The 11,911-nt window shown below is 40.2% G+C and overlaps 1 protein-coding gene across 39 annotated transcripts in view; it reads left to right on the top strand.

Moving 5' to 3' along the window:
- The window catches only part of LOC105230483 (basement membrane-specific heparan sulfate proteoglycan core protein), a 150,821-nt gene that overhangs the window by 130,990 nt on the left and 7,920 nt on the right, over positions 1 to 11,911 (top strand). For 35 of the 39 annotated variants that reach the window (XM_049456059.1, XM_049456058.1, XM_049456057.1 and 32 more), the window contains 12 exons: positions 35 to 149; positions 210 to 357; positions 748 to 925; positions 988 to 1,385; positions 1,476 to 1,595; positions 1,663 to 1,987; positions 2,097 to 2,343; positions 2,438 to 2,609; positions 6,857 to 6,907; positions 8,154 to 8,630; positions 11,304 to 11,539; positions 11,603 to 11,869. In XM_049456059.1, coding sequence (XP_049312016.1) covers positions 35 to 149; positions 210 to 357; positions 748 to 925; positions 988 to 1,385; positions 1,476 to 1,595; positions 1,663 to 1,987; positions 2,097 to 2,343; positions 2,438 to 2,609; positions 6,857 to 6,907; positions 8,154 to 8,630; positions 11,304 to 11,539; positions 11,603 to 11,869 — 2,734 coding nt within the window. The remainder of the gene's footprint in view (positions 1 to 34; positions 150 to 209; positions 358 to 747; positions 926 to 987; positions 1,386 to 1,475; positions 1,596 to 1,662; positions 1,988 to 2,096; positions 2,344 to 2,437; positions 2,610 to 6,856; positions 6,908 to 8,153; positions 8,631 to 11,303; positions 11,540 to 11,602; positions 11,870 to 11,911) is intronic. The other 4 variants (XM_049456070.1, XM_049456069.1, XM_049456073.1 and 1 more) reach the window with 4 other exon arrangements.

The following is an 11,911-nucleotide window of genomic DNA, read 5'->3' as shown; positions in this document are numbered from 1 at the left end:
TCCTTGTAATAGTGTGATATTGCTCATATTACAGTATCGGTCCGGTTGTAAAACGCTTGCCCGAACAGAACCTCATCATACAAGGACAAGATTTCTCTATCACCTGCGAGGCCACCGGTTCGCCCTACCCCAGCATCAAATGGACCAAGGTAATGTCAAAATGTGACCGCATAGCAAAGTCTGATCGCTGAAATCTGTGCTCTTTACAGGTTCACGAGGCACTTGCTGATAATGTGCAACAAACCGGAAACGTTCTGCGCATCATCAATGCGCGTCCTGAGAACCGCGGCATGTACTTGTGTATCGCCGAGAATATTGCGGGCTCTGAAGAATCAAACACTATTATCGACGTTGAACGTAAGTACAGCAAAGCCCATGAAGCACGAATTAGGCGTAGTTTGAACTCGAAACCGACCACTATAAATCATTCTTAACACTCCACCACACTCCACAACCAAAGACAAAATGCGTTATTCAATAAGTAAAAATTACTCGTGGCTGGCAGACGGAATCTTGTAAACTAATTTGATTTATTCTTCTACATAATTTCTCTCTTTCTCTTCTCCTCCTGTTTGTTTTATTTGTCGCAATCCGAATTAAAATTTTTGTGATTCCACATTTTTTTTCCTACTGCATTTTTTGTATCCAAAATGCAAGTTTACAAGAAAGGAGTCGGTAATAAGAACGTCCCAAACCACTTGCTCCTTATATTAATATGTACAACAACAATGATTTGCTTGATTGCAGCACGAGAAAGCCCAACCGTAGACGTACACCCGCCCGGTCCCCAATCAGTTACTGTGGGCACTGAGGCTATGCTTTACTGCAGTGGAACTGGTATTCCCGATCCGAGCGTACAGTGGCGCCGCGTTGACGGCAAACCCTTGTCGCCGCGCTGCCAGGAAATCAGCCCCGGCTACATAATGTATGGTACCCGTACTATAGGCTTAGTATCAGAAATTAATGGTTTTTTCATATTTGCAATAGGATCCGTGAAATTCAATTGGAAGACTCCGGCGATTACGAATGTATTGCACAGAACGATGTGGGACGTGTGACAGTGGTGCAAAAGGTGAACGTTATGTTGCCACCCGTAATCACACTTGAGCCGAATGACGAATACTTGAGCTTAACTGAAGGTGATGAACTCAAGGTGATATGCACGGCTACTGGTGTACCCAGCCCTATAGTACAGTGGGTGGATGATACCACAGAATTCAACCGCGGTCTGCCGCCCAGCCCACAACACAGCCAAGCCTTCTTGGAGAAGTATCGTGTAGATCGCAACGACGCCAAGACATACAAGTGCATAGCGAGCAACGAAGCTGGCACCGCTGAGAGCTCTGTGACAGTAGATGTACGACCACGCCGCGGCGATGTGCCACGTAAGTACACTTCAGGCGTCTTAAACGCAACTTTTACGGTGAGCAAGTCATAATCGCTTCCTTTTTCTTGTTTGTTTTCTATTTTCAAAGACGATGGCGATGTGATACGTAATCCTTACCCAATTTACCCACGCCCACCACAGTATGACCCACCACAGAATGTGTATCGCGCCAACAAAGGTGAAGCCGTAAGACTAACTTGCGACCTCGGTAAATTTAACAGCGCCGCCAGTTTTGTACTCGTGCTGTAAATAACCATGATTTTATCCTATTATAGGCCCTGAGTTGATGACAAGTTGGCAGCGAGAAGATGGCCGTCCACTGCCACCAAACTCGTACTTGGAACAAAGCAGCTTGATCATTACAGCAGTAGAGGAGCAAAACAGCGGCAAATATATCTGCAATGCGATAGACAACCGCGGAGCCATTGTATCCTTCGTTATTGCGGAGCTGGTTTTAGTGCCTATTCCACAGATCACCTTCCACCCGAACATACCAATTGTGGTAACTGTTAATGACAACATCGACGTCTACTGCGAAGTAACTGGCGAACAGCCCATCGAAGTGTCCTGGCACACCGACCACAATCGCCCCTTGACAGAGTAAGTGCGCTCATTGATATTCTTGTGACGTATTGTGACGTCACCGGGCAATTTTTATTGCTATGCTTTGCTAACGATACCCTTGTCTTGTCCTTTTTTCTACTCACAGCACTGCACGTATCGAAGGACAGTACTTGCGCTTCAACGGTATTACGCCAGCTGACGCAGGTCGCTACTACTGCTCGGCTTCCAACCGCTACGGCAACACCACGAAAATGGCCGAGGTCACCGTTAACCGCCGCGGTCCCTACTTACCATCGCCACGTGCGCAGACTTACAACATACGCGAGGGTGACGATGTAACACTGGATTGTGATGTGCAGTCCGTTCGCGAAACGTTACGCGGCGAAATCAGAGTAAGTGCAAGCGAGAGCTCTTTCAGTTACTATTCCAATTTCTCAAAAACTAACTACTTTACTAACTACACTCTTTTCTGTTGCTCACTCGCAGTACGAATGGCACCGCGAAGACGGTCGACCACTGCCACGCAACGCTTTGGTACGCGATCAACGACTCTATCTGCGCGGTGTACAAAAGCCGGACGAAGGCCGCTACGTTTGCGAGTCCTATTCGACAGGCGGCAGTCGCTCAGCGCCGTCGTTTGTAGATCTGATTGTCAAGCGTGAGTATAATCCCTATTATCCTGATACCATTGGAAGGGCCAAAGAAAGAACACGACGATACAAGGCTAGACGAGCTTAATAATTACAAGAAATCAAACTTATATGCTAAAAAAAGAAAACAATACAAAAGCAAACTTACGAGGAGCTCCATATGAATATCACATTTGCGAAGCATAAGTGAAAAAATATGAAAAAAATGAACAAAGTTAGGCATATATTTTTATAAAACAAAAAATAAGAAAAAAACATACGTGACTTGCTAACACACTTTTGATGCAAATTACTTTTTTATATATATTTTACAATTAATATCGAAGTTAAAACCAATGAAAACATTTGAATGCTTTGGAGCATGTTCAAGACGAAATTCGCAATGTGAGCTAAATTTCCACCACTGATTTTTCTTAATTAGCTGTTAGAGCCCCATTTATTGCCACCCCCGTGTTTACTCATGTCAAGTACCTACTTATTTAGTGGCTTCAATAGTTAGTCCACCAACTACTCACACCACACCTAAAACAACAACACTGGAATTCTCCTAGTTCTAACTTTTTGCTAATTAGTTTGTATAAATTTTAAACGAAAAAAATATGTAAATGCCGTACGAAACTAAAATCCATTTTGTAAATAGTATTAACAGCTAAACTGAATTTCAAAATTACCCGTACAACAAAAAGAACAACTCATAACCTTTGTATATATTTTGTATAAATAGTGTAGTTTTTGTAAATTTAACTGTTAACTGGTGGCGGTAAAAAAACAATCATGCGCAGTCTCACACCTCAGACACAAACCCTAGCGAAACAGCCGAGACATGCACCACCCAGCTCACGCAATGTTCAGCGAATTTTCGTTGCAAGCAGAAACGAAGTAGAAATGTTTCCAAAAAGAAAAAGCCAAAAATGAAATTTAAACATTTTAGTTATTTAATTTTACCAAATTATTACCTTATTGTTATTATTGTAAAAATGAGTAATTTACGCAAAATACTTGCATGCCAAATATTATGAATAACTACCCGAAACTGCCCACGCATCCACATGGATCACACACAACCCTAAACTTAAAACTTAAAATCCTCAATCCCCGCCCTCGAATCCATGACTGTTTTTTTCTAATCCCAAATATCCCACAAGTCCCAAAAATTATTTGTAAGCTCGATTTTGTTTAACTGCCCTCAATTGCAATTTTTATTGTCAACACTTTCTCTCTGTCTCTCTGTTTTAATAATCGTAATCGTAATCGTAAACGTAAACGTAATCATAATAATCTTAATGTCAAACGCAACAACTACAACAACTGGCTGCCATTGAATATATTTTGATAATTAAGTGGAAAAAGAATGAAAAGAATATGAATAAATACACAGAATTTATTAACAATTTCACCTCGAATGAATTATTAATTTCTTCTATGCAAAGTTTCGTCCCAGCAATAGATTTTGTTAGCCTTTCGTTGCGCCAGCTTTGTGCCACGCGTCGTGCCATTTGCCAAACGTTGCTGCGTGACTTTCGGAACTGCGTAACATACTTTTGAGCGCGCCGGTTTTGAAATTCGCACAGCAGCACAACGCTTTGGCATTTGCACATGCGTGATACTGTTTTTGTTTATTATTTGCCAATGCTTTTTTTTTTGTACGAAAACAGTTTTTAAGTTACTTTTATGTTATGCGAGTTTTCAACACTACTTTTAGTATCGTGTGTTTTATGTCCAGACGCCTCACCTACTTAATTGATTTAGTGCTGCCAAATTTACGGGCATTTGTACGACAAATTTTGGTTGTGGATCTTTCAAAATTATCACTTTTCAGTTTCCCTTCATCTTCGGTGTATTCTTTGTGCTGTTTTCTCTAACGCGTCACACACGCCCCACTTCAGCGCCAATTGCTGAGCGGCGCTCTACCACACGCTTCATTCATTCTACACGCATAAATAGTTTCCTACATCTTATGACGCGCTTTTTCACTTTACTTTACATTATTTTTCCACTTACCTACCACACAGACGCCACACACACGCACACACTTTTGTATTTGAGTATACGAGTGAAATAATTTTCGAAATCATTATAATTTTGTAACGGCTTTTAAAGTGTTTTATACAATTGCAACCTTAATTCGAACATTTGCATTTATTAAAAGCTCACAATGAAGCTTTTAGTGTCATGAAAGCTCAATCGCACAAAAGCACTTGTTTTATGATAACATAAAATTCCAAAACACAAGGAAAGCCGATTTTTTGAATGCTGTTGATCTAAGACTTTCAAATTTGAATTCCAAATCAGTTTCATGAGCTTTCATGTTTTAAAATAATAAAAACTAAATTCTTTGTCGCTAAACAAGCATATTTTTGTCGCTCTTCTACACTTTTTCTGTAAGAAAGTCTGTAAATTATTTGATCTTTGTGCTACTTTTAAAACATTTGTTACATTTGTCATAATAAATCCGATAAATTTGAGCTTTCGACACTCTTTAACGCTTGCAAACCCAAACTCATGCCATGACAGCTTTTCTTTTACATTGCCGCATCACATAAATTTTTCTCCACCGCGTCTTTTAACTTTATATGTACATATCATATTCTAGCATTGTTAAGTGTTTAGTGTTATATAACATTATGTGTTACATCAAAACAAGCCTACATATGCATAAATATTTTGTTGTAAAAGTTAAGCATCATTAGCTCTATGTATTTATGTATGTATAAAGACCATTTGTAGCGTAATTTATGTTGTAAACTATAAGGTTAAATATTAGAATGTCTTTGTGTAAGAAAGGCGCAGTGAAAAACTCAAACACCCCATCATCTTGGTAGTTGTACGCAAAACGCGTGTAAGCATATGTATTTAACTGTATAAGTAGCCACCAGTTGTTGGTCACCATTCCCAATTTGTATTGTATTGTAATTCAAAAGTGTATTGTATCGAGTGAAAGCTTTCATCAAAAGCTCAATTTAAGTTGCTTGCAATGTGCGCTGAAAGCCTTTTTGAGTTTTAGCGACAGTTTTAAGCAACTCAATTTGAGCTTTATGTGAAAGTTCAGCGGAAAGCTGTTTGAGCTTTATATGAAAGCTCAGCGAAAAGTTGTTTTTGATAAAATGAAAGCTTTATTTGCATACTTTCGCTGTGAGCCAATACCAATTTATAATGCCTACAATACCTTTACGCATAACAGTACCCACACACACACACACACACGAATTCGCCCATTTTTTTATTCACGCACACAACTGTAGTTGCAAGCACACAATTTCACATCCACATGCACAAATTTAATTATGTGTTAGTGTGGTAATGTGTGAGAACTCTTAACGGTACCGGATACCAGCAACCAGCACATTGTGCTAACCGTTATCGTAAAAAATGTACACACGTCACTAGTAATTTATGTAACTGCCATCACGCACACTCGCTCTCTCTCACTTTCTCTTCTCTATCCATACGTATTTGTACGCCTATCTACCGCTATACTCGTACTATATGTTCACTCTTAAAGTAACGGTTTAGTAAATGTTTGTATTCCCTTGTCTCCTGTACATGTTGTAGGCTTAGTAGATTTTGAATAAGTCAAATCAGTTTGTTAATTGGAAAGAATAAAATAATTAAATTAAATTAAAAGTTTGCTGCGAAGCACTATGATGAGTCAAAATTAAGTGATTTTTATATTTTTTAAATTTTTTATAAATTTTGCTAATTTTCACAAAAAGTACAAAATTAGAAAAACAAAATATTTTTCTTTGTTTATTAAATGCTGCTTCTTTTTATTTCTCTCTTTATCTCTCTTTCTCTCTCTTCAACTTACTCTCTGCTACACTTCAAAAATGTTGCAAAATTTTTTTTGCCAAATGAAAATGTAAAAAACAAAAAAAATGTGTACAACGTTAAAAACTACAACAACGAAATCAATTTGTGCCATTCGCAAAACCAAAAACAACATACAACGCCTCATTTTCACATACACACACACTCGCAAACACATGAACACCAACTCGACAAACTCTCATCGTTCACCACATCGCAACACAAACGACTTCATAAACCAAAAACAAAAACAAATGTCATCAAAACAAAAATCATCCGAATGCCAAAATTGGCACGAACCCATAAACGATAACGATAACAAAACCGCGTTTGGTCATGCTAACGGTATCGCCAACGGAACCTTTCGGAAAACCCCGAACCGTGCACGCGCACACTATACGACACGCACGACGCCTCGCGCTTGCATATGTACGCATGGCGCTCATAGGAGGCTACAGCATAAGTGAGGTCCCTTGCGTCGTATTCTATATCTGTACAGGTGTGTGGAACAATAATTTAAATCCTAAAATTTACTTAGTTAGAAACCATATTGGCTAGTGGCTGTGCTCGTGTTTACCGAATAGTACTCGTAGTTGTAATAGCAAATGCAAAAACAAAAGCAAAAGCAAAAAAGAGAACAATACTCGAAGTCTATTGTGAGTCACTGTCTAGTTTGGAAAATGTATGGTATTACTAATTTAGATCAATATGTAGTTAGTGAAGTAAAAATTGTAGTTGTCGTCAAAACATATGAACGAACGAGCATAAAATTGTATATAATATGCCACGAAGTAAGAACAAAACGATGCCTACAGCCCTGCCATTCCAATGTAATATAAATTCCTCTTTGGATTTGTGTTTTTTGTAGCTAGAATTTTTATGCGAATTCCGACATTATTTAAATATTCAACTAAAGCATTCCTCCTTTTGTAAAAACCAAAAAAAAACATTCGCCAGGAATTTAAAGGATCTCTAACGAAAAAATAAATATTTACTGGTTTTGTGTAACTCGCGTTCGGCTTAGCAACCGATCAACGAAATAATTAATACATGCGATTTGACTAAACTTAAACGAAATTTAGGCTGAGCGCATAGTGGAAAGAGAATGGCAACACGTCGAAACGCGCTTTGTACTCACTTCCTTCCACCACTTGTGCTCGTCGCTTCTGTGCTCGCTCCACTATGCGCGCAGCCTTAGTACACTTATTATTGAAAAAATGCTGTTAGCATTAACATTAGCGTTTACTATTAGATTTACTGTAAGCACTGGGCGTGAAGGCGTCCGTAAGCGACGTGTATTTTTTTTTGATTTTTTGATATTTATTAAAATTTAAAATGCTACTAAACCCGCTTAGCGGCGCGCTCACTGTCCCACTCAGTAGCCCGTAGTTTGTATGTATATGTAGCTGTAGTGTTGTAGTATATATTTGTTGAACGCGTAGTGTCTTTATTTAATTTTAGTACGGTTTCGTTCATTTGAATTCATTTTCGGCATCCGACAGACATACTAGCCTAATGAAACTATTTTATTTTCATATTTTCTCACCTCTACCCCACATATATATTGCGTACTCACCTGCCCCTCATGGCGCATCATCGACTGACTCTGACCCATCTTTTCACACTACTCGCGCTCTGCGCCTCATTTCTGCCGCCACGTTGCCTTTTTGGTTGTTGAATGCAAACGCACTGACTATGTTTCACGCGCGTTTTACATATACCACACACTTCACGCACGCGCTAAGATTTCAAAGCACCCAAAGCGCTCGTCTCCAAGCCGCCCACGCGGCTCTCCTACGCTTGCCAACCGAGCGACTTCAAGTGTGTCTCACACCCGCACACCTGCATCAAGGCGGCGATGGTGTGTGACGGCATACACGATTGCACAGATCATTCGGACGAATTTAACTGCACGCCGCAACAGCCGCCGACCACATTGGCGACGGCCCAATCGCTGACGACGCCAACAGCAACACCGCTGCCACCGCCAATGAGTGCACCGCCCACGCACAAGCCGCTGGCAACGCAGAAACCGGCGCAAAAGGCATCGCAGAAATCCTCACAGAAGCCGAGCTACAAACGCTGGAGGAAGCGGCACAGCAGCCACAGCAGCCACAAGGAACGCCGCAATAATCACACGCACACACACAAGCGCAAGCAGCGGCTGCGCCTGAAAAAACGACGCCATCTGCTGCCGACGACCGTTTTCCGCCCACCACTTGGTTTGTTTTGAATTTTCTGTCCTTTTTGTTTGGTTTTTGTTTTGTTGCGCACCTTGTTTTGGATTTTAACTCTGTATCTCTTTCGTACATGGAACAGGCGCACACAAACACCCGCCTTTTAAGTTTGAAACCCTCTCTCTGTTTTGTATTCACTTTGAGGTTAAGTTGTAGGACACAAACGCCGCACAAAAGAGCACACTGTACGCATGCGTAGAAACCGTTGTAGTCATTAACGGTAAAATTGTGGTTTAAACGTACACAAAACGGTATCCTTAAACACCGCAGGCAAAAGTAGAATGCACCCATTGCAGCAACGTATTTTAAGTAGCAAAGCTTTGTAACTGTTGTGCTGCAAGTAAGCTTGAAACGCGCCTAAAGTAAATCTACACTTAATACATAGCACGCACCGACAATGCAAACACGCAAAAGCGCCCAAAAGTGGACTTGTATAATTAGTGTAACCCTAACTCTTGGGACAGGAATTGGTGGCGAAGAAGGCCTGAAAATGAAGTACTTAAGAAACACAAGCTGAAAACTCCGCTTGTGAAGTTGTATACGTTCTACAAACGAAACGCGCATACGCGCCTAAAACCATACTAACCAATAATTCCAAATTCCAAAACACTTGCCTTGAGTGAGCTGCTGGTGAAGGCTAGGTAAAAATGAAGTAATTCGAAACTGTTTCCGATACATTTTTTTTTTCAATTCGGCTGGCAGAAAACATGCTCATTTCATACCATATATGGACCGAATACCCATTATAAATATTGCGGTCCACCAAAATTGTTTTCAATACAGGCACATTTGACGAACCCAATTCAATCTACTAACATTGCTCATAACAACTCGTGCCCTGCAATCGCCTGTCGCCATTAAACCGCACACGCTGCTCAAAGCTAACGCCCAACTTGACGCGTTGTAATTATTTTGAATTCCTCTCCGCATCACGAATTAAACCTGTCCGCGTTTTATTATACATACAATGTAAATATTATGCCTTTAGCCTTAAGTTGGTAGGTTTTTTTCAGCAATACAAACCCATTGTAAGTACCAAAGGCAAGCTAGAGCGCCTGGGCTGCGCAGCCAACATTTAACAGTGAATTTCGAGCAAGAATATTCTATTATTTTTGCGTATGTTTGCAACAAAGCGCAGCCCACGCGCTCTGCTTGCAAGAATTATGCCGTTAAAGGCTTTACACTTATCTACGGTTAGCTGTATGTATGTATTTATGAATTGCAGTAGCGCTAGTCTATGTATATATGTATGTATTAGTGTACTTATAAATTTATGAAGCGTAGTAGAGCTGTTAAGTATACCGTTATGTACAGTTAGCAAGTATCTAGTATTTGCTCAAATGTATGTATGTATGTAGGTAGTTTGTGTGTATGTAAATACATGTATCTACACCAACGATCAACTTACACACACACACGCGCATGACATCACTTTATAGCGACTTTCAATTGCCTACATTGATCACGCACACACAAACAAGCATGCACACATTATCATATACATACACATATTTAGATATTTAGGCTGGCATGCTGTTCTATTTGGCTTTCTAACGTCATCATTACTAAAAGTATGCAAATCCTTGAAACTCAAAACAAAAAATCCGTACCAAAATTTTGTGATTAAAATGCACTAACCGGTTTTTTCGAAATTTATTTATTTTCTTTCATTTACAAAATTCTTTTATTTTTACAATTTTTTAAATCGGCAATTTTATGGTTTTTGAGTTGATTTATTTTTCAATTTTGTTTTTTTGCTTTTGTCCGATCTTTTTTATTGTCTGTTACATTTGGCATTGGTAGTAGTTAATTCCCTCCAACAGTTCCCGGTAATTCTTCCAAATTCCACAATTACAAAGACACACCACTCACCTTGTCTAGTCTCATTTGTAAACTTAGTATTTTGTATTACTTTGTTAGCTTAAAAAATGTTGAATTTATGTTGTGAACAAATTGATTTTTCCAAATTTTGCTAATCGTTGTATTTTCTCTACTTCTCCTCCTACCATCCACCACCAACCATTACCACCACCTAAATATTTCCTACCCCACCCTCTATCAAAAACTCCCATCCTACTACCACCACCATGACCACCAAACGCTTGTCGATTAATCGCCTCGACTTCTGTTTGTCATCCATGTCGTTGCTACTTTGTGTGTTCGTTCAAAATGCAAAATCGAAAACAACTCAAAAATACGCGAAAATGCGCAAATACCGAAATTGGCCAACAACTTGAAATTATCGCCATCAAAATGTTATCGATAACACATCGTCAATCGCCCTACTCGTAACACGTCACACGTCACACGTCCATCGCCAAACATATCGACTTGTAACTCATTTTGTAACTTAAAATCTCAAATGTCAACTAATTGCAAACAAAAACAAAAACAAATCGAACCAAAAACAAAAACAAAACTCATCATAAAAACCAAAAACGCTGTTCATCAAATATAAAATCAATGTGCGTGTATGTGTTTGCGTGCTGCACTTGGTATGGCCTGTGAATTGACGTTGCCACCCGCCAATGCATTCGTTTGAATGCATATTCGGTATGCTGGTTGGTCAATATTTCGATTTCGATTTCGATCATTTTCACTATCGATAAATGCGCATGCATAAATCGATAAATTATCGCTCGCACACAATAACAATAGCAGCGGCAGTGCCAACACTTCGTTTGCCCGCAATACCACAAGCATTACCGGAGCTTTCCACCCCACCTCCACTACAGCAGACCTTCCCACGTGACCGCAGTCTGAAGCTAGATCAACAGTCGTCGCAATTGCGCATCGGCGAGTCGACGGAGGTCGAGTGTTATTCCTCGGACAGCAGTTACACGGATGTCGTATGGGAACGTGCCGATGGCTCGCCACTACCACTAAACATACAGGTTAGTTGTCAATTGTCTTCTCTCCTTCTTATTCTCAACTTAACTTTCTGCTGGCGATTTTAGCAAATCGGTAATCGGCTCGTCATCTCGCATGTGTCCGCTTCCGACGCTGGTGACTACCGCTGCAAGTGCAAGACAGACGAGGGCGAGCTGTACACCACCAGCTACACGCTCGGCATTGAGGAGTGGCCGCACGAATGGAAACGTCCGAAGTTGGTGCATGCCAATGTCGGTTCATCTGCCCAACTGAACTGTGATGCGGAAGTGCCGGGCAGTTACCGTTGGTCACGTCAATACGGTCAAATGCAAGGTGATCGCGATCTGTACAACGTGAGTACTGGCTTTTACAGCCAATTATCGTCGTACTTGCCA

This window comes from Bactrocera dorsalis, chromosome 4 (genome assembly GCF_023373825.1).
Source record: "Bactrocera dorsalis isolate Fly_Bdor chromosome 4, ASM2337382v1, whole genome shotgun sequence".
Classification (NCBI taxonomy): Eukaryota; Metazoa; Arthropoda; class Insecta; order Diptera; family Tephritidae; genus Bactrocera; species Bactrocera dorsalis.
The sequence above is the reverse complement of the archived record's forward strand: the minus strand, read 5'-3'. Positions and strand labels throughout refer to the sequence as shown.